Source organism: Emys orbicularis, chromosome 15 (assembly GCF_028017835.1).
Source record: "Emys orbicularis isolate rEmyOrb1 chromosome 15, rEmyOrb1.hap1, whole genome shotgun sequence".
Classification (NCBI taxonomy): domain Eukaryota; kingdom Metazoa; phylum Chordata; order Testudines; family Emydidae; genus Emys; species Emys orbicularis.
In genome coordinates this window covers 6311820-6336788 of record NC_088697.1, presented here as the reverse complement: position 1 = coordinate 6336788, position 24969 = coordinate 6311820, and the positions used below count along the sequence as shown (strand labels likewise).

The 24969-nt window shown below is 48.1% G+C and overlaps 2 protein-coding genes, 3 non-coding genes and 1 pseudogene across 5 annotated transcripts in view; 4 read left to right on the top strand and 2 right to left on the bottom strand.

Annotated features, from left to right (window-relative positions):
• The window catches only part of LOC135889456 (zinc finger protein 501-like), a 106151-nt gene extending 100000 nt beyond the window's left edge, over positions 1 to 6151 (top strand). The window contains exons 4-5 of the mRNA XM_065417326.1: positions 5160 to 5181; positions 6103 to 6151. Coding sequence (XP_065273398.1) covers positions 5160 to 5181; positions 6103 to 6151 — 71 coding nt within the window. The remainder of the gene's footprint in view (positions 1 to 5159; positions 5182 to 6102) is intronic.
• LOC135889520 (zinc finger protein 184-like) overlaps positions 1 to 19377 on the bottom strand; it is a 129835-nt pseudogene extending 110458 nt beyond the window's left edge.
• Positions 1765 to 1836, top strand: TRNAA-UGC (transfer RNA alanine (anticodon UGC)). The gene has a single exon. It is a non-coding gene; the product is annotated as a tRNA-Ala (tRNA).
• On the top strand, positions 3952 to 4024 carry TRNAK-UUU (transfer RNA lysine (anticodon UUU)). Its single transcript has one exon. It is a non-coding gene; the product is annotated as a tRNA-Lys (tRNA).
• TRNAF-GAA (transfer RNA phenylalanine (anticodon GAA)) lies at positions 5861 to 5933 on the top strand. The gene has a single exon. It is a non-coding gene; the product is annotated as a tRNA-Phe (tRNA).
• Positions 19378 to 22029: 2652 nt separating the features above from the next.
• Positions 22030 to 22688, bottom strand: LOC135889519 (zinc finger protein 3-like). The gene is made up of 2 exons (XM_065417384.1): positions 22433 to 22688; positions 22030 to 22349 (listed from the first exon to the last, which is right to left on the bottom strand). Exons 1-2 carry the CDS (start codon positions 22686 to 22688, stop codon positions 22030 to 22032), a joined length of 576 nt encoding a protein of 191 aa, XP_065273456.1.
• Positions 22689 to 24969: the final 2281 nt, after the last annotated feature.

Below are 24969 nucleotides of genomic sequence, written 5' to 3'. Positions count from 1 at the left end.
TCGACGGCGGTGCGGCAGCGGTCGACTCGCCGCCGTCCTCACAGCCAGGTAAGTCGACCTAAAATACGCCACTTCAGCTACGCTATTCACGTAGCTGAAGTTGCGTATCTTAGGTCGACCCCCCCCCCCCCCCGTAGTGTAGACCTAGCCTAAGTGTCTAGTTTATGTTTTCATCAGTTAAACAAACGCACATGAAGACACATTTGTAGGTCCTTGGCCTCCATAGGCTACAATGTGTAGAAGAAAAAGAACCACATCCACTGGGAGGAATGGACTAGTCTGTATTACATTTGGTAAGTAAGTTGCCATTGGGACTGAAAATTCTACTGGAAGTGGACAGGAACCTCTTAGAAAAATAAAATAACCAAGATTTACCAAACTACCTGTTACACATTCAATCCTCTGTGCACACAATATAAATTGGGGCTCTAATAAATGTCAACCTTCCTTTAACACAGATCGTTGTTCCTTGTAACTTTCAGATGCATTCAAATGGCAGCTGTGGGCTCTGAGAAGCAAGAAGGGCCCTGTATGATAAAGTCCATGCAACATTCCCCTCTCATCCCAGCCCTGGTATGTTGCCAGTAGCCTGCTGTCCCTGGGTAGCAGCAAAAGATGTTTCCCACCATTCAAGGGACCCCAGCCTGGGACTAAAGTCAGTTTCAGGCTTCTCCTCTCTCCCTTCTTGGAATCAAGATCATGTTTTTACCATGAGTTAAAGCAGCCCGAACCCCCAGATTCTGGATCAATGTCACAAGTTCCCAGTGTCTCCATGGAAGATAATTGGTTAAATCCCAGATGAGTGGAGTTATATCAGTTCTCAGCCTGAGTCCTTTGCTCTTAATCCTGAGGATATTGTCCCACCATGGGGCCATTTTCTGCCTCTCTTTCATACAGAAGCACAATTTTCTTTGCACAGACACAGGAACAGCAAGATCTTTCTCTATCCCTTGTGCAAAGCAGGGTGCCAAATTCCATGGAAACAATGGACAAACAGGGGGCCCTGGGCACATCCAGCCCTGGCTGTGAGATGTTCCCTCCCCTCTTTCTTTATGCTGCTGTTGTTATTTCATGGATTGTCTGGGATGGGAAAAAAGCTGAGTTCACGCCAAGTAGAGGGGAGAAAGAACAGTGAAAATCTCAGGACCCAACCCCTGCTACCAGGATCACTGAGGTGCTGGGAATCTGCATGGGAAAGGGACTGTGTGAATTGTCAAAGTGGAGAATGAATAAGAATCTACAACAAGATCTACCACATTAATCACTAACACAGGCTAATCCTGCTGCAGATAGAAGGGAAACCGGGAGCGATTTTTTGCTGTTCAGCCATGGAAACAGTGACCCAACTGCACCGCAATGAATGTGCTGTGGAAAGCTGGACTTTACAGGCAGGTGGAAATAGCAGATCCTAAAAATTCCTGGAGGTCTCCATACCACTTCTGCCACCAGGGTCAGGTGTTGAGCTGCTCACAGTGCCCCCCACCACCATTACCTTCCAGCAGGGGATTGCAGCACCCCCCACCCAATGGAGGGGAGAGGCCTGATTCTTCTATCTCTGCACCCTGAGTCCAGGGCACACACTCTCTCTGCCCCACACATTGAATCTAGCCCTGCTGCAGAGTGACCCCAAAGAACCACCAACCTCCAGGACAGCAGGTTTGGCCCTCAGAGCAGGGAATGTGTCCCCCATGTTGCTTTTAGGCCACTGGATGCTCTGGAAACAGGAGGGCTCTGAGTGTAACCCACAGTATACACAGCCCATCTAGGGATGTAGCTCAGTGGTAAAGCACATGCTTTGCATGTATGAGGTCCTGGGTTCAATCCCCAGCATCTCCCAGTACTTTTTTTCATCCTGCTGCTTTGCTCATGCCCAGAGGGGATGTGGCCCAGCAGTCTCCCTGCATGAGTTTCAATCCAGCTCAGTGAGGGACAAGTGCCAATTGCATGGAAGGTGTGTGGGGGTTTCTGCTCCTAAGTCACTTTGGTACATTTAAGATTCCCAACGGCTGTGCTGCTTGGGACAATGGTAGATGAGAAGGGCGAATCCTCCAGCACTGGAAGGAAAGGTCCCATCTGCACAGACTGAGAGGCAAGGAAACAGAGGGGCAGTCAGTGCTCAGAGAGGAGAGAGGTCAGTGATTTAAACCCAACAGGGGACACTGTCTTTCTGAGGTGAGTGCAGCTTGCTTGGGATGGTGCTGACGATGGATAGAAAAAAGGCTGGAGTCAATGACAGACGAGACCATAGAAGCACCTGCAGTGGTGCAACTGGTTAGTGCAAAAGGGCATACTGCTGGTGTTATGAGTTCAAGTCTTACCTGGAGCACTGGTTTCTGTTATCCCTGTAGCTTCCCCAACTTGTTTTGCCTCATTCACATGGAAAGTGCCATACTAAGGAAAGGAGAGTAAGTTTTAAACTCTAAAATGTGGAAGTGGGTGCATAGCTTGGAAACATCCACCCTGTGCTGCCATTAGTTCCAGTACATTATTCACTGACAGGGCGAATTGATTTATTTGCTGCTGTGAAAGCTGCCAGGACAGGTCTCTGGGCACCAGATCTCCCTGCTTCTTCCAGCACACCCCTGGCTCCTTCCCTGCCCCAGTCACTGCTGTAGAGAGTCCTATATACACTGAACCTAAAGTGTTTTCAAGCCTTCTTAGCACAGTTGGCAGCACATCAGTCTCATAATCTGATGGTCCTAAGCTCAAGACTCAGAGGAAGCAAGGGTTTTGCTCCCTGCTTCAGATTTTCTAAAGGAAATCAGAGAAAAGAAAGTATAGGAGAGTGGTTTCTAGACACCCTCCCACCCATCTAACACACACAGACTTTTCTAAGGCATTACATTTTCCTTCTCTATGGAGTTTGTATTCTCCATAGAGCAAAATAAAACAAAAACATGCAAGTCTAAGCCTAATACAGTATGAAACTCAATACAGATAAAATCTCACCCTCAGAACTCTTCTAATAAGCTTCTTTCGCAGACTAGACTTATTTCTTGTCTGGACCCAATCTTTTCACCTGGTATAGTCCTTGTTCAAGCTCAGGTGGTAGCTAGGGGATTTCTCATGACTGCAGCCACCTTTCTTCTGTCCCACCCCCTTATACAGCTTTGGTACAAGGCAGGAAACTTTTATCTCTCTCCTGGGGAAAAGCCCTGGGTTTAAGATGGATTCCCGTACCAGGTGACATGGTCACATGTCCTGTGAGACCCCCAAGCCTTCATTCTTCCTTGCCTGACTCACAGATGGTGCAGGACAGAGCCATCTACAGTCAATTGTCCTGGTTAATGGGAGCCATCAAGATTCCAAACCACTATTAATGGCCCACACTTTGCATAATTACAATAGGACCTCAGAGTTATATTTCATATTTCTAGTTGCAGATACAAGAATGATACATTCATACAAATAGGATGACCACACACAGTAGATTATAAGCTTTCTAATGCTACCTTACAAAAGACCTTTTGCATGAAGCATATTCCAGTTACATTATATTCACACTCAGCATATTTTCATAAAATCACATGGAGGGCAATGTCACAGCAGGGAAAGGATTTTACTGCGGCACCTGGGAGCAGTTGAGTTTCATGTTCAGGCTGTGGTATGAGTTCCTCCAGGGTTCTCGTAAGCACACAGGGACCTTGGCGGGTGCTCTCGATTCAGGAATGGCCCGGATATGATAAAGTGATGGGGATTGCATTTTCCTTTTTTATTTTTGTATTTCCAATGACATTTCTGTTTGTGATTTCGTTTTGCTTTGTATAACAGTGTTTTCTCCTGGATTTGATATTTAACTAAAAAAAAATAAGGCCTCAGGGCGCCAGATGGAGGAGCAGGCTGGGGCTAGGACTGCTAAGAGAGCAAGAGTAGCATGTTTTCTGTAGTTTTCTGCTCCCTTTTTCTTGATTAGTTTCTCTTCTGCATGAAATTTGCCTCTTTGATATGTGAGCCTGGCTAGCTCAGTTGGTAGAGCATCAGACTTTTAATCTGAGGGTCCAGGGTTCAAGTCCCTGGTCAGGTAGAGACACTTTCCCCCTGTGATATCCCCCAAAAATGTCAGAAGGACACTCCTTAACTTCAGCTTTTCCTTTTCAGGACTTGGCCTTTTCTAGGAAGGGCCCTTTACTGCCTGGGACTGAAGGTACTACTTCCTCACCTCTCCACTGGCCTCGCAGTCTGGAGGAAGAAAGGCTTCTGGGCCTGCAGCAAAGTGCTGTGTGCTGACTTTTTGAGCAAATGCAGGGCTGGCCAGAAAGGCATGTTGCCACTGGGTCCTCCCTGCCAAAAAAAAATTGTCCCCACAGAGTCCTCCCTGCTGGGAGTCAACAGAGATCAAGGGCTCCCTTGCTGGTCCCATGGTGTAAGGGCCGGCACTCAGGGCTTTGAATCCTGCAATCAAAGTTTGTCTCAATGGGACCTTGAGGTCCTTTGGTTGCCAGCTAACCATACTGGGATTTCCAAAGCTTCATCTTGCTCTCTCAAATGACATGGTAGCCTGTCTTTTGCCCGCTAGCTCTTGTGACTTGAGTGCAAGAGGGGACGTTTGATCCAGAAGGCTGGCCGTGCTTGGAGTCCTGTAGGTAGGGATGCAAGCTCCATTTCCTCTAAGTCCTGAAGCTGGGCTGCAGCCTGGCCTAGGAGGCAGCCCTATTGGTTGACCTACTGGCCCAAAGTCACTTGGACGGTGTTGGTGTTCCCCAGAAATGCTGAAGGACTGGCCTAAGGGAGGGAGGCTTAATATTCCTCCCTATCAGTCAGGGCAGAAGAGGAGGGCTACAAGAGTGGGTAGGTTGATGAGCTGGGCCTTCTAGCATTCAGTTGGTGATGAGGTGGGGAACACGAACTGAGAGAAGCGGTTGCTAGCCTGTGAGGAATGGCTCAGCCGGTGGCGTAAGTGGACCTTGTCATTAGCATACAAAGTTGTGATGCTCAAGACCTATCTTTTGGCTGTGGGGAATTTCCTCAGCCATGTATTTCCCGCTGCTCCACAAGTGCTGCTGAGACTGAACATGATGGCCTTCCACTTCTTGTGGGGCAATAGGATGTCCCTACCTAGTCAGGAGAAGTGTGGCTTTTCTGCCGTATTAGAAGATGGGTTGGGCCAGGTGGGCATTGAAACCTTTTATGGCTCTACTTCTTTGTTTTTCAATTTTCAGTGGTGGCTGAGCTGGAGGTCAGGTCAGGCCCTAGGGGAATGGCGGGGCAACCACAAAGAACCCAACTGACTCTTCGGATATGCCGTATTTTTTCTGACCCCACTGGGTGCAGCACTGGATATAGGATGGCCGATGGTGGCGGAAGGGGGAGGAGATTAGGAAGCCCCCCCCCCTTAGTGTTCTTCTACTCCCACCTTACATCCTACAGGATTTTCAGTGCGTGGCTAGGTGGAAGGTGCTTGCAGGATGACTTCATCCACAACAGTGGCCTCCCTCACAGCAGCGGCAGCCACAGCAGCGAGGCCCCCGCTTCGGCTCAGTCTGAACAGAGGTCAATGTACCACTGGGTGAGACAGGCCAATTTTAGGGAGTTTCCTCTGAAGGTGAGCAACTGTCCCCAGAACTTACTGACAGGAGCTTTAAAGTATTTGCAAATGTGCACTGCCGGCATGTGCAGAGCAAAGGCTGCCCAGGGGCACTGTGTCAGGCTCTGGCACCGCTTGAGACACTGGACCTCCTTCAACCACCAGGTAACCAAGGATCTAAGGCAGGAATGGGATGAGGAAGCAAGTCAAGCTGAGCAAGGCAGGTAAAAATTCATCTTGCCTTCATGGGCGCTCGCAATGATGCCCTTTTTGTGTGCCATGGCTGACAAAAACATGCCAGACAGAGAAGTAGCAGGCCAAAATTGCTTTTCAGATGCTGAAGTAGCTCAGTTGGGAAAGCATTAGACTGAAAATCTAGAGATCCCTAGTTCAATCCCAGGCTTCGGCAGGCTCTTCAGTCCCTTTGTGTGCAGCGGTGGGCTGTTTCCTGGATGCGCAGCAGTGCCTTTACCTGCCAGAAGTCCCTTATTTCATGCTCCCCAGCAAGAAAAAGCAGCATGGGTTTGTGTACCAAGTTTGCCCTCTTGAGCTTTCTTTCTTCTCTTGGTCTTTCTCAGCAAGGAGAAGAAAAAGAAGCTCTCCTTCAAGCTGGAGTCAGAAGGGTGACGTAAGGATGATTTCCTGAGCACTAAGAACAGGAGTACTTGTGGCACCTTAGAGACTAACAAATTTATTAGAGCATAAAAGCTTTCGTGGGCTACAGCACTGGCTCCAGTCCTTTGCTCTACCAGCTGACCTATCGAAGGGTTGCCACCACTTTCTCCACGTTCACCCATCAGTGTGTTCAGAATGGAGAGGGGAAACTAGTGGTGTTCCCCAATGGTCAGTCCTAGGACCAACCCAATTCAACTTATTTATAAATGATATGGAGAAAGGGGTAAACAGTGAGGTGGCAAAGTTTGCAGACGATACTAAACTGCTCAAGGTAGTTAGGACCAAAGCAGACTGTGAAGAACTTCAAAGAGATCTCACAAAATTAAGCGATTGGGCAACAAAATGGCAAATGAAATTTAATGTGGATAAATGTCAAGTAATGCACATTGGAAAAAATAACCCCAACTACACATACAATATGATGGGAGCTAATTTAGCTACAACTAATCAGGAAAGAGATCTTGCAGTCATCATGAATAGTTCTCTGAAGACAACCACGCAGTGTGCAGCGGCAGTCAAAAAAGCCAACAGGATGTTAGGAATCATTAAAAAAAGGATAGAGAATAAGATGGAGAATATCTTATTGCCCGTATAGAAATCCATGGTACACCCACATCTTGAATACTGCGTACAGATGTGGTCTCCTCATCTCAAAAAAGATATACTGACATTAGAAAAGGTTCAGAGAAGGGCAACTAAAATGATTAGGGTTTGGAACGGGTCCCATATGAGGAGAGATTAAAGAGACTAGGACTTTTCAGCTTGGGTGACCAGATGTCCCGATTTTATAGGGACAGTCTTGATTTTTGGGTCTTTTTCTTATATAGGCTCCTATTACCCCCCACCCCCTGTCCTGATTTTTCACACTTGCTCTCTGGTCACCCTAGGGTGTGCACATGTGTGGGTCCCAGCTGCTCCCTGCCCCCCCTCATTGAAGCAGGTGTGCAGCGTTACTGCCCTGGGAACTGCAGGGCACCAGTGGACATGGGGCTGGCTGCAGACAGGGGCATGGGGCAGGGCTAGCTGGAGGTAGGGGGTGCGACATGGGCTGGCTGCAACAGGGGCTGGCTGTGGGCAGGGGCTGGCTGTGGGCACGGGGTGCGACAGGGGATGGCTGCGGGCAGGGTTAAAGGTACTCACATGGGGAGAGCGGCTGGGAGCAGCCTGAGCAGCGGGACCCAGCCCAGGCCCAGCAGAGGAGCCAGGGACCCACCAGGTAGCAGCAGGAGCCCCAGGGCCAGAGGTCCAAGGAGCAGCAGCAGCAGCAACAGGGCCAGGAGGCAGCCCAAGTGGCTCCTGTAGCGCAGCGCAGTACAGCGGCCGGGAGGAGGAATTACACGCTTCCTGGCCGGAGCCCATCAAAGCTTCCCTCGCAGGAAGCCAGTTAATAATATACATTGGCCAAACCGGACAGTCTCTACATAAAAGAATAAATGGACACAAATCAGACGTCAAGAATTATAACATTCAAAAACCAGTCAGGGAACACTTCAATCTCCCTGGTCACTCCATTACAAACCTAAAAGTTGCAATATTACAACAAAAAAACTTCAAAAACAGACTCCAACAAGAGACTGCTGAATTGGAATTAATTTGTAAACTGGACACCACTAAATTAGGCTTGAATAAAGACTGGGAGTGGATGGGTCATTATACAAAGTAAAACTATTTCCCTATGTTTATTTCCCCCCCTACTGTTACTCACACCTTCTTGTCAACTGTTGGAAATGGGCCATCCTGATGATCACTACAAAAGGTTTTTTTTCTCCTCCTGATAATAGCTCTCCTTAACTGATCACTCTCGTTATAGTGTGTATGGCAACACCCATTTTTTCATGTTCTCTGTATATATATATATATATATCTATATCTTCCTACTGTATTTTCTACTGCATGCATCCGATGAAGTGGGTTTTAGCCCATGAAAGCTTATGCTCAAATAAATTTGTTAGTCTCTAAGATGCCACAAGTACTCCTCTTTCTATTTGCAGATAAATTAATGGAGGTTAAGTCCATTAATGGCTGTTAGCCAGGATGGGTAAGGAATGGTATCCCTAGCCTCTGTTTGTCAGAGGGTGGAGATGGATGGCAGGAGAGAGTTCACTTGGTCATTACCTGTTAGATTCACTCCCTCTGGGGCACCTGGCATTGGCCACTGTTGGCAGACAGGATACTGGGCTGGATGGACCTTTGATCTGACCCAGTATGGCTCTTCTTATGACGGGAAAGGCAGAACCCTGCAACAGAGTTTCTGTAGTGTAGTGGTTATCATGTTTGCTTAACATCCGAAAGACTCTTGGTTTGAAACCAGGCAGAAACATGATAGCTTACTTTCCCTAGCAGTCCAGCAAGGTGCTCCTACTGCTGCCACTGGCCTGTCCCTGCAATAACCCCAACCCCTGCATGATAGAGGGTGGTGAAATGAGCTGAGAAAAAGCCTTGGTATCAGCAGGGGAAAGCTAGAGGATCTAGGACAGTCATCTTTTGAAGCCGTGTGGCTTGGCCTCCTCTGCCCTGGGAATTTGACCTATGGAGGCCAGCTCTTCCTGCTGGCCTCCTTTGCATGACTTGCCAAAGGAGGAAGTGAAGCAGGAATGGGGCAAAAGAGGAAAGTCATGCTGAAGAAGGCAGGGCAGAAGCTAAGCGCCTCAGTGTGGGTAAGTGGGGTTAGTAGAGCACCATCATTTGTTCTGCCAAAGCCTGGGGAGGTGCAGTTGGCTGCTGGGAGGTAGAATCCTGTGCCTGCCTCTTGGCTTCCCAGGGATGGCTACTTGCAGCCCAGGAGAAGAAGGATGGTTCTGGGTGAAAGGAAGACAAGTAAAGCTATGGGAGGAAATTTGGGTGCAGGGTGCAGGCTCTGCGCTGGGGCAGGGGATTGGGATGTAGGAGGGGTGGCGCTTACCCCAGGCAGTGCAGCTCCCAAAGTGACCAGTACACACAACCCTCCGGCAGCAGCTCCTAGGTGGGTGGGGTCAGGGGGTCTCCGTGCGCCACTGCCTGCAGGTGCAGACCCCAGAGCTCCCATTGGCTACAGTTCCTGGCCTATCGGAGCTGCGGAGTTGGTACTTGGGGCAGGGGCAGCATGTGGAGACACTCCCCCCGCCCCAGGGGATGCCGGGACATGCCAGCCACTTCTGGGAGCAGCACGGAGGGACAGAGGTAGAGTGCTGGCACATCTCTGTACACCCAATGGGGGAGGGGAGCAGAGGGCCTCCATGCACTGCCTGGGGTAGGGGCAGCGCACAGAGCTGACTCCCCTCCCAAGGTTAGGGGTCTATTACAGGAGTGGGTGGGTGGGGTCTTTTGGCCTGCAAGGTGCAGCAGGTTGGACTAGATAATCACACTGGTCCTTTTTGACCTTAAAGGCTCTGAGTCTAAAAGGGAGAGGGAAGTAAAGGATTTTTTTTTTTAAATAAACCAAACATTATAGTAGAAGGATGATTCCAACAGCTCACTGTATAGTCTCACCCCTTTCTTCCTCCACTGGGTGTTTAATGATCTGCTGGGATTTGGGAAATTAATATATAATGTGATATAATGTGACTGTAATTAAACCAATTCCCAGTGGAGAAAATATCACATCACTGCATTGGCTGAGAATCAAACCCAGGTCAACTGCTTGGAAAACAGCTATGCTCACCACTATACCACCAACGCATCTGGCAAAAGTACCTCTCCTATGTGCCACTTATGCTTGCCAAATGACTCACCCCCCGAGCTAAGGAGCTGGCTGGAGACAGCCTGTCCCCTGTGACCAAAGACAGGTTCCCAGAATGACTGACAGATGGGGACATGGGCTCGACATCCCAGCCTAAGGTGGCGCCAACCCCATCTCTGCCCTCAGAGAAGGGAAATGAAAATCGATGACCATAATGACAAATTTCACCCCAGCAGGAAGGAGACAGCTCCTTTTAAAGCACATTTTGTGTTGGTTCCTGCTACGTACAGAAAAGTTTGTTTTTCCTGCTGATGCCAATCCTTGGGCTCTGCTGGGATAAGGAATGATTCAGGCTGTCACTCAAGTGAAGACGGGAGATGATTTTTTTTGACAGGGACGCTGCCTCGTCTTAAGGGTGTTTGTCACCTTCAAATCTAGTGGGTGATACATGCAGGCAGCCCCCGCTCCTGGGTCTTTCCCAAGGAAATAAAGTTTCTACACAAAATCCCAAAGCTTTTCAGTGAAAGGAGGGAAAGGAAATGGCCACAAGATGGTGCCAGGACATAAGGAAGGTAACACAACACCATTCTTAGGGGTAAGCCATTCTTTTTTGTCAAGGTCCAAAATTGTTGGTCAAGGTCCAGTCAAAGTCCAGACTCCAGAGAAAATAATTATAATAAAAAATAACAATAATTATGATAATAATAAGTAAATAAAAATTTTTTGGGGTCCATTCAAAAGCGATTTGGCCCACCGTCTGCATACTGATTACCCCACATTGACTCTGAGAGGTGATTTATCTCCTCTCTCTTGGATTTGAAGAGCTGGTTAGTTTTACCCTTGGTATCCCACCAGGCTGACCAAGCCATGTTATCGATGGTGACACTAGGATTGAAGGATTATATCACATTATAAAAAATTGTAAATAAACATGTCGTCAGAACTTGAGTGTTCTGTAATGAAAGGCTGGTTCAGTTCCAAATGCTCTGCTAGAAACAAGCCTGGGACCCCCCACATTCCCCAGGAGGAGTGAAAGGAGAAACCCCCAGCTCTGCACTTAGCTCCAGGTTGAATGGGAGAGAAATTATTCTTTGCTGCTAAGCAGGGAGCCAGGGCAATTATCTGGGAATCAAGGTGCCCAGCCTGACCCAGCTGCTCCATTGCCCCCCGGGGCCCTGCAGGCTCAGACCGTCCCTGAGGCCAGGCAGCTGCTCGGTGAGCTCTCCTGGTGTAGCTGGCAGTGCCTGGATATCCCACTCTCAGGGCCTGAGTTCAGCCACCAGGAAAGGCAGCAGCTTTGCTCCCTCCTTCTAAACAGAGCTCCCAGGCAGTGGTTCTCAACTAGGGGTCCCTGGTTGAGGGGGGCAGCAAGCAGGTCTCAGCCTCTCCCCTCACAGACACACTCCATAGCCCTCCCCCTTATAGCCCCTCCCCCTCACACTGATACCCACATGAACCGTCCCCCTCACAGCCCCTCCCCCTAACACAGACATTCCCATGGACCCTCCCCATCACAGCCTCTCCTTTCACACATAGAGGGACATGTTTGCTGGAGCCTGACATTACAAACCCAGGGGTGAGATTTTATGGATGTGGAATTCTCCCAACCACATATTAAACCCCCAACCCCCCCAGTGCAAGGACTCCCCAAGCTAGTCGAGTCCATATGTGGGTCACTCTTTTCATCACACCAGATGGCTCCCTTTGAGCAACTACCTTTTGAGGCCAACAAGAAACCTTCTAGTTTGGGCTCATTATGCACCACATTTACCAGTTGTCCTGGGCTCATTGCCCATGACCTGCACGTCTGCTGGCTGTCAGGCGTGACACCCTTTGATCCCTGCCTCACCTACAATCCTGTTTCTCAAGCTTGAACCCAAGACCAGAAACTTGCGGCCGCTTATGCAGCCCTGTAGAGAATTCAAAGACACAAAGAGAAGATCCATAGGTGACCTTGGCAAACCCCATAAGAACGGCCAGACTGAGTCAGACCAAAGGTCCATCTAGCCCAGTATCCTGTCCTCTGACAGTGGCCAATGCCAGGTGCCCCAGAGGGAACTAACAAAACAGGCTTCCTGGGAGCATCTGCCCCCTTCCACCACAAGAGCAAGCAGGCAGGTAAAAGGGGGGGGGGGCGAAGTCCCAGGAACCCTTCCTCCTTTTCTCCACAGCCACTGCCCATCAGCAGGATTCCTCCTCCTCCTCCCTCCTGTGCCTCAGTGTGACTAAATCTCCACACCTAGACAGCCAATCTGTCCGCTGCACCCTGATCCCCCATGCTTAAGCCTCCCTGCCAAAGTCCTGCACCTGGCTCCAAAGAACAGTCTCACATGTCGCTGGCAACTCGACTTCTAGTGCCCAGAGTGTCTCTGCCCCCTCAGTAGATGACCGGAGAAACACAGTGTCCGCCTTTTCTAAAGAAGTGCTTGGAGAGGATTTTCTCATGTGACCGTGTGGCCTGATGGATAAGGCGCCTGACTTCGGATCAGGCGATTGACGGTTCGAGTTCCTTCACAGTTGTGCTTGTGCAGTTTTCCCTTTGTACTGAAAGTCCTGCTCTCTTCTTGGCCACTCAGGCCAATGCTCTGGCTTCAGCTAGAGCCCTGGGAAGGAGTTAGGGGTAGGACATCACAAAGGCGCGAGCCCCAGGTCTTCCAGGCTAGCCTTTACCATTCCTGACTTACCAAAGAAAATGGGCGGCTGCCTGGGCTAGAATGTAGAGCTGTTTCCCTCTTCCAAACGTGCGCCCGTCCCTTTGCTTGAGGGGGCTTGCTAAATAGCGCCTTTGGAGCCTGGGTGATTCACTGCTTCTCACCAGCTGGGGAAAAGCCTTTCGGATTAAAATCTCCTGCCGTACTGCAAAAGTGAGCACCTTGAGTGAGAATGGTAAGAGGCCCCACCAGGGGGGCTGCCCCTGCTTTCCTACAACATTCTGATGTTGGTCACAGAGCATCAACAGCCGCTGTCTGCGGGTGGCCTTCCGTGGGTGTTTGGCATGCCAGGGAGCAGGCTGGCTGGGTGTCTTTGTGGCTGTCAGCTGGCCATGCATAGGCCTCGTTCTCCTCACCCTTGGTTACTCTGTTGCTTTTAAGCCTTCCCTTGGAGCTGTCAGCACCAGCCACCTCTGCTCTAGGTGCCCAGAGGAGGAAAGGTCTGCTGGGCTCCAGCCTGGGACTCTTCGCCCCTCCTGCCTATCCCTGACTATGAAGCCTGGCCCTGGCACTCCTGTCCTTGTGGGCAAGAGGAAAAGTGTGGCAGCAAGCACAAGGGCCAAACGTGTGGGCATCAGGTGAAGCAGCCAGAATCCCAACCATCAGGTCAAACCGCAGGACTGCCAGCATCGGTAGCCAGGGTGGCAAGTTCTAGAGGCCCAACCCACTGCCACCATCCCATCATGCCATCCCGACCGAAGCCCTGGCTCCAGAGGGCGTGAGTCACCCAGCAGGAGGGAAAAGACTCGCTCTTTCACAACTGGAGCCAGGGAACGTGAGCACTTTGAGCGCCACGGCTTTGCCGCAAGCAAAGACAAGCTCCCACTGATATTTGAATTCGGATTGCAGGATTCAGAGTCCTGAGTGCTGACCGTTACACCATGGAACCAGCTTGTGCTGTTTTCTCTGGACATCTGTGACCCTCACGGGGCTGGCTTGTGTAAGGGGATTGCCCTGTATCTCCATGAGAGTTTCATGGAGATCTCTGGCGCAGATTCCCAAGAAGTAAGCGAGTCAATCATCACCCTGTTCCGCCATTCAGACTAGGCCCGGGGTGATACACACATCATACAGACACAAGCCTGCTTTCTGCAACCCTCCTGCCCCCAAGAACTCACTTCAGTAATTCCCAAAATCGAAGCCACTTACCAGTTGCCTCCTCTCCTGTTTGCACTTCGCCAAGCTCCGACAGCTGTGACTGTCTAGCCTCCTCTGGGATAGAGAAGAACTCCTGGCTGCATGCATCTCTGACCTCCGCCTCATCCTCTGCCTCTGGGTCTCCCTCCACCTCCACATCCTCAACCAAGATTTCCTCCTCCTGGCTCGGTCCACTCTCGACTGGCACGTGAGCCACCGAAGTATCCACAGTGGCCTTCGTAGTGGAGGTGGGGTCACCACCGAGTATCGCATCCAGCGCTTTATAGAACCAGGAGCTCGTGGGTGCAGCACCGGAGTGGCGGTTTGCCTCCCGTGCCATGGAGTAGGAATTCTGCAGCTCCTTTACTTTGACCCTGCATTGCAGTGTGTCCCGGTCATGGCCCCTTTCTCTCATGCATCATGAAATCTGTCCATACGTATCATAATTTCTATGGCTGGAGCACAGCTGGGACTGGACAGCCTCCTCTCCCCAAATGCTGATGAGGTCCTGCAGCTCAACACTGCTCCAAGCGTGGGATTGCCTGGTGTGTGGAGCAGGCATGGCAACCTGGAAAGATGTGCTGAGACTGCTGCATGCATCACCGAACAAACAGGAAGGGGATTTTCAAAATTCCCAAGGAATTTAAGGTGTGGGGTTCATGGTTGGTCACCTGAAGGCAGTGCAGTAGAATTCAAACCGATGACCAGAGAGGCGAGAGCAGGGATTGTGGGACACCTCCCGGAGGCCAATCGCAGCACTGTAATTGACAAGGGTGTCTACACTGGCACTACAGTGCTGTAGCCCTGGCACAGAAAGCTGTTCACCTCTCGTCGGTGTGGTTTTTTTACAGCGCTGCAACTGCTCAGTTTCTGCGCAGTAAGTGGCTTGGCAGTGTGTACACCTCGGGAGTTACACTGCAGAAAGCTGCTTTCCTAAGCAGAAACTTGCCAGCGTAGACAAGGCTGTAGATGGCTTACATAAGAATTCAAGACTGGTCATACTGGGTCAGACCAATGGTCCATCTAGCCCAGTGTGCTGCCTGAGAGTGACCAGTACTAAAGGCATCAGAAAGAATGAACAGAACAGGCTTGTTGATCTGCAAGGTGAAAGTCTGTCACCCTTACCTTTAACTTTATTGTTGTGGATTCCTATTTATCCTATCTTACCACACCTCCCCTGAGGTCTCTGGAGAAATCAGGTGTGAACCACTCCTTTGATACAGATGTGTCCCAATCCAGCTGAATTGAGGCAGACTTTGGACCAATGTCAGTTTGGAAAAGGCCCCCTTAACCCAGCAGGTTTCTCAAAGTATCTGTTGCTGTGAACCGCATGTAGTGTGGATGTGTGAACCCCAAAGATATCAAACATGAAAGAAACACAAGGCCAGTTTTGGGGAGGTTTCCAGAGCCAGGCCTGAGGGTTAAACAGCTGTGCTCAAAAGGAAAAGGGGAATCAGCACCTATAAAAATAACTGGTTGCAAAATTTAAATTACATTAAAAAACCAAACCAAACCAAAAAAACAACCCAGAAAAGCTACCATCACACATCCATCAGATTTTGACATCTCCTGCCTGATGTGACATCTTTGCTTTGCAAACAAGAGACCTGGAGAACTCTGTGGCTGTTACTCTCTAACTGGGTAAAAGGTTCCAAATCTTGTCTCAAGTAATTTTCCTCCTAACAGAAGCTTTAAAATTTATCAAAATAAATTCCATTTTAAATAGAAATAATTACAGTCTATACTGGGTCTCTAGTCTCATACAGGCTATTTCTCTCACATATTCCTCCAATCTAATTCCTTTGGAGTGAGGTTTTAATTTCAGGATTAGCCACCATTTCCTATGTAGTAGGAGGCAGCAGGTAGAGAAATAGAAGAAAACCTGAATTATATTGTAACACTGAAAGTTATCACATCATCAACCTCTTCCGTGACACTAATTAACTTCATGTTTAATTTCATTGTTGCTGGTAACAACTTATTCAACTATTACAAAATATAAACTGATAGGGCAGTTTTCTCTTAATTCCCATTTCCACCCAGTCAGCTTTGTGTGAAGTCACATTCTACAATAACCTAGTAGCCTTCCATTTCTGTGAGTTCATTTCTCCCTGGGTCTTCTCCCAGAACTGTGGGTGGAAGGGGTCTCAAACTACGTGGGAAGGCTGCATCATGAGAAAAACCACCTGTGCTCTATTTTCACACTTTCTAATCCTTCAAAGTAGCAGCAGGAGGAGAACTGATACAAATGCATAAGACTTAATAGCAAATCTAAGAGACCAAACCACAGACTCTGGACTTAGCATTATTTATGTATCCTGCAGTCTGAACTTGGAATCTGATACATTCCCTCACTGGCTACTATCATTTGCCCAGCATGGAAGTGCTTCTTGTCCAACAAGGCAGACAGATTGGGACCCACAGGCATGGAATGGCTATGAAGGAATCAGCTGTTTCTCTCTGTGCTTCATGAAACTTTGGATCCAAATCATAAAAGGCAGCTGTGCCCAATTTAATCATGGCATACTTTAGGAGTGTGACCAATGCCACTTAACAAGGGAGCAAGGTTCTAAAAATAGTTTACCTTGGCCACAGGTCACCATAGCTTCCATCTCTGGGGTGAAAATCAACCACTAGTTCCTGCAATTTCTACCTGACTTCTTGTCAAATCTTTGACCTTGCTCGGAGTAATTTTACACTTCTCTGGCATAGAATTCTTCACCAACCACAAAACATATGAGTAGCGATAGTGAGGTATAACTCCCCCAAATATGCCCTTTTATTTCTTTAATCTGGTGACACAGATTTAAATTAGGGACTAAATTCAGGTGCTGCTTAGCATCCCTGTAAGACAACAAATGTCAGGTATCTATTCAAAATAGGTATCTTTCTGCAGCTATATCACTTTCAACATGGATTTCATTTCCTACACATTTGCAACATCTCCCAGGTGCGAGCTGAAGAGAAATGTCACTTCCACTTTTTCCCATCCCTACCTAGATAGGGATTGCATTTCCCAAATAATAGGCAACATGCATCTGATTAGGAAAGAGTTATCTTCAGGAGCGACCTCCTGCAGGGCCTGGGCCACAACTGCTTTAGGAGCCAAATGCATGGGTATTTGGCTTAGTTACAAATCATTTACTAGGGAATACTCTTGCCAGCCCGTTAGAAAAAATATTGACCTAACCAATTGAACAACAGGGGGATTGGGATGGTGATAGGGAATAATGGAATCCCTCTGACTTACCCTATCTTCTTCTGTTCCTACAGAGGGTGAAATGACATTTTCCCCTATCCCTGTCTTGTTCCTACTCTTTCTTATAGTTTAATATATTTTAAGTGAGGAAAATGGTAGTAAAAATATCCGCTTTCCAGATAGCAACATCAGAGCAACTGGGAATGAAACAATTTGTTCCTGAAGGGGGAACTTGATGACTAAGAATTGCTTTGAAATGGGGGAACAGTATAACTGTGATGCTCAGAGTTTGTTTAGACTAGGAAAAGTGATGGCGTTTAGGTCAGGTCAAGGGGAAAGCTAATGCCAACCACTGCACCTGGGCTGCATCTGCTCTACAACTATAATGGTCTTTTTACACCAAGATCACTAACTTGAGCAGCCAACACCATGTACAGTCCTAGTGGATGTAAGGAACAGGTAGTTTTTGCCTCAGTGTACCTTGTTGGGATCAAACCTCTCTCTCCCTCTGGGAGCCAATGAACATTCCTGGCTGGAGGGACACACACTCCTATGACTCAAAAGGAAAGCAGCTGATAGAAAAGATCAGAGGACTGACCCCAAAGAAGGGTGAGCTGCAAAAGGCAGAAGCAGGCAACTCATCTCGTGGAGCTGAGAGACCACAGTGAAGATGGTGCACAGATCACTATGTGAGAATTAGCAAATGTGATTATTTAAAAAAAAAAAAAATCTTTGCCCAGCCCTAATCAAGGCATGTGTTACAGTTCTCTCATGTGGATTTCCTGATGTCTAATAAGGTGTGAGCTCTTTTTGAAGCTTTTCCCACACTCCGAGCATCCATAAGTTTTCTCACCCATGTGGATTCTCCAATGTATAATCAGGTCAGAGCTAAAATTGAAGCTTTTCCCACATTCAGAGCATGTGTAGGGCATCTCTCCTGTGTGGATTTGCTGATGTCTGATAAGGCATGAGCTCCAACTGAAGCTTTACCCGCACTCAGAGCATGTGTAGGGTGTCTCTCCTGTGTGGATTCTCTGATGTGTGATAAGGGTAGAGCTGTGATTGAAGCTTTTCCCACACTCAGAGCATATGTAGCGCGTCTCTCTTGTGTGGATTCTACGATGTGTGATAAGGTGTGAGCTCCGATTGAAGCTTTTCCCACACACAGAGCATGTGTAGGGCTTCTCTCCTGTGTGGATTCTCTGATGTCTGATAAGGTGTGAGCATTCATTGAAGCTTTTCCCACACACTGAGCATGTGTAGGGCTTCTCTCCTGTGTGGATTCTCTGATGTCTGATAAGGTGTGAGCTCCTATTGAACATTTTCCCACACTCAGAGCATGTGTAGGGCGTCTCTCCTATGTGGATTCTTTGATGTCTGATAAGGTTTGAGCTCCTATTGAAGCTTTTCCCACACTCAGAGCATGTGTAGGGCATCTCCCCTGCGTGGATTCTCTGATGTGTGATAAGGGCAGAGCTTTGATTGAAGCTTTTCCGGCATTCATGGCACGTGTAGCGTATCTCTTCCAAGTTGATTGTGTCACATGTTATAAGGTCTGAGTGGCTACTGAAGTTTTCCTCTGGCCTCTCTTGAGTCTCACAAGAATTTCCTTTTTCTTGGAGTACACAACTCCCGGAAACATTCCCTTTGGATCTTCCTGATAACGTTCCATGTGGTTCTACTTGCTCAGCATCTTCCTGCTGGGGTTTCTCCTCCTCATTCTTACTCACCATCCCATCACCTGATGGGAGACAGAGAGAATCCAGACATAGGTCACTCCCTGCACCAGAAAGAAAGGAAATCTCAGAGAAAGGAATGGAAAAAGGGATGAACAAACCAAAAATGTGTGTGCGAGAGATCAAACCTATCAGGAGATGATTTTCCCCAAAGCCTTCCACAGAGGAGAGAGGAAGGGATCAGTTTTGGTCCGCATCTCACCAGAACACTCAGGGGAAAGCGAGATCAGGGAGGGACCTGCTGCCAGTTGTCAGTCAGAATAGGAGGGAAGCCATGAGTGACATCTGCCATAATGATTCCACATCTGCAGGGAACAATCCTGAACTTGGAGAGCTCACAGGGTCTTTGTAGGGCATCCCAAATGTTTCCTGCATTCCCAAACAGTTTTTGAGTTGGCTTAACCAATTCCTCACCTGTGCAGGCAGCTCTCGGGAGCACTTCTTTCTCAGAGCCCTGGAGGTTCGGGATCCACGGCTCTTCACCTCGTTCCACCTGTGAGATCACATCAGGTTTGGAAACAGGAAACCCTACTGCAGGCAAAGAAAACAGGGGAGGTCAGTGGAATTTGTGGGATGCTTGTCACAAAGAATATTCCATGGTTTTAACCCCAGCTCATTTTAAAGCAGTAACATTCCAAGGCCATCTTCCTTGCCTCAAAGTGGCAGGAGAGTTATTATTATTATAAATTATATGCATTACCTTACTGCCTAAGGAGCAACTAACAGTGGGTCCCCATTGTGCTAGGCAAAGTACAAAGAATACTAGATGGCCCATGCCCTGAAGAATTTACAATCTAAATAGACAAGACAGACACAGAATGGGGGAAGGGGTAGATCCCACTGTTAGAATATAGATGTTCAGGCCTGCCTGTAAAGCCTATACTTTAAGAACTTAGGTGTGTTTTTATCACTTAGCTAGTTACAGGGGTATAAAAACAAAGAATCAAAATCACAGTCCGCCTGTGTATGGGCCTTCTCTCACTAGGATAGTCTGACGCCTTGTTCTTAGGCGAAGGTCTTTAGCTAAGCAGCAGGGGCAGCTATAAGCTGGGAAGCGTAGGGTCACATCCTCACATCCCAAACCAATCACACTGAAATAAGGTGGTATTGGGCTGTTAGGAAGACGATCTTGTCCGTACAGCACCCATTACCACCAGATAAAGAAACAGATCTTAAGATGGTTAAAGAAAACTTAGTTTGATAGCATCCTGCCTGGCAAGAGAGCACTTATCAATGGTTGTGGTTGTGAAACACTCATTTCTGTATTGTTTTATCTTTATGGCCACCACTTTTCATTGTTAATCAGTCTGGTTCTCTAATTGTTAATAATTAGGGTAGTGGGATATAATTGGTTAGAGAATTATGTTACAATATGTTAGAATTGGTTAGTTAAATTTCAGTACAATGATTGGTTAAGGTATAGCTGAGAATATTACTCTATAAACGGGGTCAAACAGGAGGGGGGAAAGGAAATTATAATAATAGAATATCAGGGTTGGAAGGGACCTCAGGAGGTCATCTAGTCCAAACCGCTGCTCAAAGCAGGACCAACACGCAACTAAATCATCCCAGCCAGGACTTTGTCAAGCCTGACCTTAAGAACCTCTAGGGAAGGAGATTCCACCACCTCCCTAGGTAACCCATTCCAGTGCTTCACCACCCTCCTAGTGAAATAGTGTTTCCTAATATCCAACCTAAACCTCCCCCACTGCAACTTGACACCATTACTCCTTGTTCTGTCATCTGCTACCACTGAGAACAGTCTAGATCCATCCTCTTTGGAAACCCCCTTCAGGTAGTTGAAAGCAGCTATCAAATCCCCCCTCATCCTTCTCTTGTGCAGATTTAAATAATCCCAGTCCCCTCAGCCTCTCCTCAGAAGTCATGTGTTCCAGTCCCCTAATCATTTTTGTTGCCCTCCACTGGACCCTTTCCAATTTTTCCACATCCTTCCTGTAGTGTGGGGCCCAAAACTGGACACAGTACTGCATATGAGGCCCCACCAATGTCAAATGTTTGTTAAGGGGGGGGAACAGGAACAGGGATACAGGCAAGGCTCTGCGGCCTCAGAGCTGGGAAGGGGGACACGGGGTAAACGCTCTGCAGCATCAGAGCTGGGAAAGGAACACTGGGGAACAGACTATATCGGGGTATAGGGATAAGCCCGACTGGTGTGAAGGCCTTCGGAATACGTAATCATATAGGTGTAAACATTTTACAGGCTACATTACCACCCTGTGACATCATCAACAAAGTGCCCATTTGTGCCCGGGTAGTGGCCCTGCTATGGGAGGGAGGAATGCAGCAAGGACTCAGGATTGGTGGCCAGGGTCGCTGTGCATAGAGATGGGGAAGTTATATGAGGAGAGAGTAATGAGTGGGAGAGGGAGGTCAAGAGTTAAAATAATAATATTTGGGGGAAAATGTATAATGAACTGAAACTGAACAGAAATTGAACTGGAGTGTAGGCTCTAAAGCAACAAGGCTTGGGTAGGGATTTGGAGTTAAAGGTCTGAGATCCCCCACAGCTCTAGATCCCCAAACCTCTCCTCCCTCCCACTGACCCACCCAGCCCACTTTCTGGGTGCTGTTCCTCCACACTCCCCTCCCCTTCCACCCATTACTCTCAGCTGTCACCACCTCCTGGTACCTTAGCAGCTTCTTGTATTCTCTCTCACTACCTCATCCCACCCTGCTGTTTTTTTTTTTTTTTTTAAATGGAGATATCCTATCTCCTAGAACTGGAAGGGACCGTGAAAGGTCATCAAGTCCAGCCCCCTGCCTTCACTAGCAGGACCAAGTACTGATTTTGCCCCAGATCCCTAAGTGGCTCCCTCAAGGATTGAACTCACAACCCTGGGTTTAGCAGGCCAATGCTAAACCACTGAGCTATCCCTCCCTTACACCCTCCCCATGTCCTGGCAGTCCAGAATTATCTCCTCCCGCTTCTCCTCCCCTCCCACAGCTCTGTTCTCCCATCACCCGTGGGGTCCTGAATGGCAACATTATACACTCTCCTATCAAAAGATCTAATCTGCTGTCACACAAGCCATGCATGAATCATACACCTATTTACTCAATTTAGAATTCTGTAGCCAGCATATTTTCCTCTCTCCCCCACCTGGAGCTGATGAACATTCCTGGCAGGAGGGACACATGCTCCTACAACTCAAAAGGAAAGGAGTTGATAGAAAAGATCACAGGACTGACCCCAAAGAAGGGTGAGCTGCAAAAGGCAGAAGCAGGCAACTCATCTGGGGGAGCAGAGAGACCACAGTGAAGATGGTGCAAAGATCACTATGTGGGAATTAACAAATGTCATTAAAAAAAAAAATCTTTGGCCAGCCCTAGTCAAGGCATTTATTATAGTTCTCTGTCATGTGGATTTTCTAATGTTTAATAAGGCTTGAGCTCTGATTGAAGTGTTTCCCACACTCAGAGCATCCATAAGGTTTCTCACCCATGTGGATTCTCTGTGTGGTAAGGTGTGAGCTATAACCGAAGCTTTTCCCACACTCAGAGCATGTGTAGGGCATCTCTCCTGTGTGGATTCGCTGATGTGAGATGAAGGCTGAGCTATAACTGAAGCGTTTCCCACACTCAGAGCACATGTAGGGTTTCTCTCCTGTGTGGATTTTCTGATGTATAACAACATGTGAGTGCCTATTGAAGCGTTTCCCGCACTCAGAGCATGTGTAGGGCTTTTCTCCTTTGTGGATTTTCTGTTTATAATAAGGCTTGAGCTCTGATTGAAGCTTTTCCCAAACTCAGAGCATCCATAAGGTTTCTCACCTGCGTGCATTCTCCAATGTCTGATAAGGTGTGAGCTCTGATTGAAGCGTTTCCCGCACTCAGAGCACGTGTAGGGTTTCTCTCCTGTGTGGATTCTCCTATGTCTGATAACGTGTGAGTGCAGACTAAAGCTTTTCCCGCACTCATGGCATTCATAAGGTTTCTCACCCGTGTGGATTCTCCTATGTCTGATAAGGTTTGATCTCCGACTGAAGTGTTTCCCACACTCAGCGCATCCATAAGGTTTCTCACCCATGTGGATTCTCGGATGTGTGATAAGGTGCGAGCTCTGATTTAAGCTTTTCCCACACTCATGGCATGTGTAGTGTGTCTCTTCCAAGTTGATTCTCTCGCGTGTAATAAGGTCTGAGTGGCTACTGAAGTTTTCCGCTGGCCTGTGCTGACTATCACAGGCTTTTGCTTTTTCTGGGAGTGCACAACTCCTTGAATCATTCCCTTTTGATCTTCCTGATAACATCCCATGGGGTAATACTTGCTCAGCATCTTCCTGCTGGAGTTTCTCCTCGTTCTCACTCACCATCCCAACACCTGATGGGAGACAGAGAGAATCCAGACACAGTTCATTCCCTGCACCGGAGAGAAAGGAAATCTCAGAGAGGGGAATGGAAAAAGGGATGAACAAACCAAAATATGTGCAGCAGAGATCAAACCTATCAGGAGCTGATTATCCCCAAACCTTTCCCCAGAGGAGAGAGAGGAAGGGATCAGTTCTGGGTCCTCATTGCACCATAACTCTCAGGGGAAAGCGAGATCGGGGAGGGACCTGCTCCCAATTGTCAGTCAGGGTAGGGGGGAAGCCATGAGTGACATCTGCCTAATGATTCCACATCTGCAGGGAACAATCTTGATCTTGGAGAGCTCACAAGGACTTCGTAGGGCACCCCAAATGTTTCCTTTGTTCACGGACAGTTTTTGACTTGGTTTAACCAATTCCTCACCTGTGCAGGCAGCTCTTGGGAGCACTTTTTTCTCAGAGCCATGGAGGTCTGGGACCCATGGCTCTTCCCCTCGTTCCAGCTGCGAGATCACATCAGGTTTGGAAACTGGAAACCCTACTGCAGGCAAAGAAAACAAGGGAGGTCAGTGGAATTTGTGGGATACTTGTCACAAACAATATTCCATGGTTTTAACCCCAGCTCATTTTTAAGCAGTAACGTCCCAAGGCCATCTTCCTTGGTTCAAAGTGGCAGGAGAGTTATTATTATTATAAAAAATCATATGCATTACCTTAGTGCCTAAGGGCCAACTAACAGTGGGTCTCCGTTGTGCTAGGCAAAGTACAAACAGAGAATAGTAGATGCCCCATGCCCTGAAGAATTTACAATCTAAATAGACAAGACAGACACAGAATGGGGGAAGGGGTAGAACCCACCAGCAGAGTGAACTATGTGACGGCAGAGTGACAGATCTGATGAACACAGGCATACATCTTGAGACTATCGTATTTAATGTTATGACTAGGGCCAGTGTTTTCCGGAAATTGCCGCTATAACTGCATTTTTTCCCAAAAATTACTCTTCATTTTTGGAATCACCCTTCATATCTGGAATTTCTGATCAGAGGGTGGGTGGGGCATGCAGGGTCACAACCCCACAGATTTCTGCCCAGAGACACCTGACTCCTCCCCAGGGTGCAGGGCAGAGGCTTGCTGCGGTTGAGACTTGCTGCCAATTTCTTCCCTCCTCATACAAGTCTGGGCTCAGCAAAACCACCGTGGAGATTCCCCTGGGTAGGGGGGGCCCTTGGCAGTGGGACATTGGGCTCCCTCATCATGCTGAGGAGCGGACAGCACTCTCACCGGCTCTCGGCTGCGTTCACAGCACTTCTCCCCTGCACATCTCCCCTGCACACAGCTGGTTCATGCCCAGTATCCCCCAGCACACAGCCGGCTCTAGGCTCTCAATGTCCAGTGTCTGGGCCCCACCTCCCCCACACAGCTGGCTCCTGTCCCCTCCCCGCAATGCACTTTCATCCTGTAAAGGATAATATATTGCTCATATTTGTCAATTACTCTGTTTTCATTGCCAGCAAACACTGGCCCTAGTTATGACTGTTCTCTGTATATTTGAGCCAGCCCTTGAAAGCATGAATACTTCACAGACTATGATGCTGAGATGGGCCAGATAATACTGGGGAGGGCTGAGGGATGGGTTTCCTGTGCAATCTGGTGTCACTAAGGGGTGATGATGCCAGATCCTAAAGCTGGTTATGCAGATCTCCATCTTTTGAACTTTGCCCCATGAAGAAAGGAGCAGGGACTGATTTTACCTCTTTCAGGACACTGAAAAAGACAGACTTTTTGGGGAGAAACAGCTGAGTTTGAGCTGACTGAGGGGGGTCTTTTGGGGCTACAAACTGACAAGACCTGATAACCAAGAGGTAAGCTTTTAAGGAAGGCTTTAATACATTTTGGAAACAATCAGTGATTCGCAAGATGACTGATGAGGAGGCGATGGTAAATATGCATTTAGATGCTTTTCTTGTTTTATATCTTTTCCCCAGAAGGCACACTGACA

Coding starts and splice junctions, on each gene's coding strand:
- LOC135889519 (XM_065417384.1), bottom strand. CDS start 22,688: ATGGGTGAGAAACCTTATGGATGCGCTGAGTGTGGGAAACACTTCAGT. Junction 22,350..22,432: donor ACATTGGAGAATGCACGCAG/GTGAGAAACCTT, acceptor AAATCCACAAAG/GAGAAAAGCCCTACACATGC.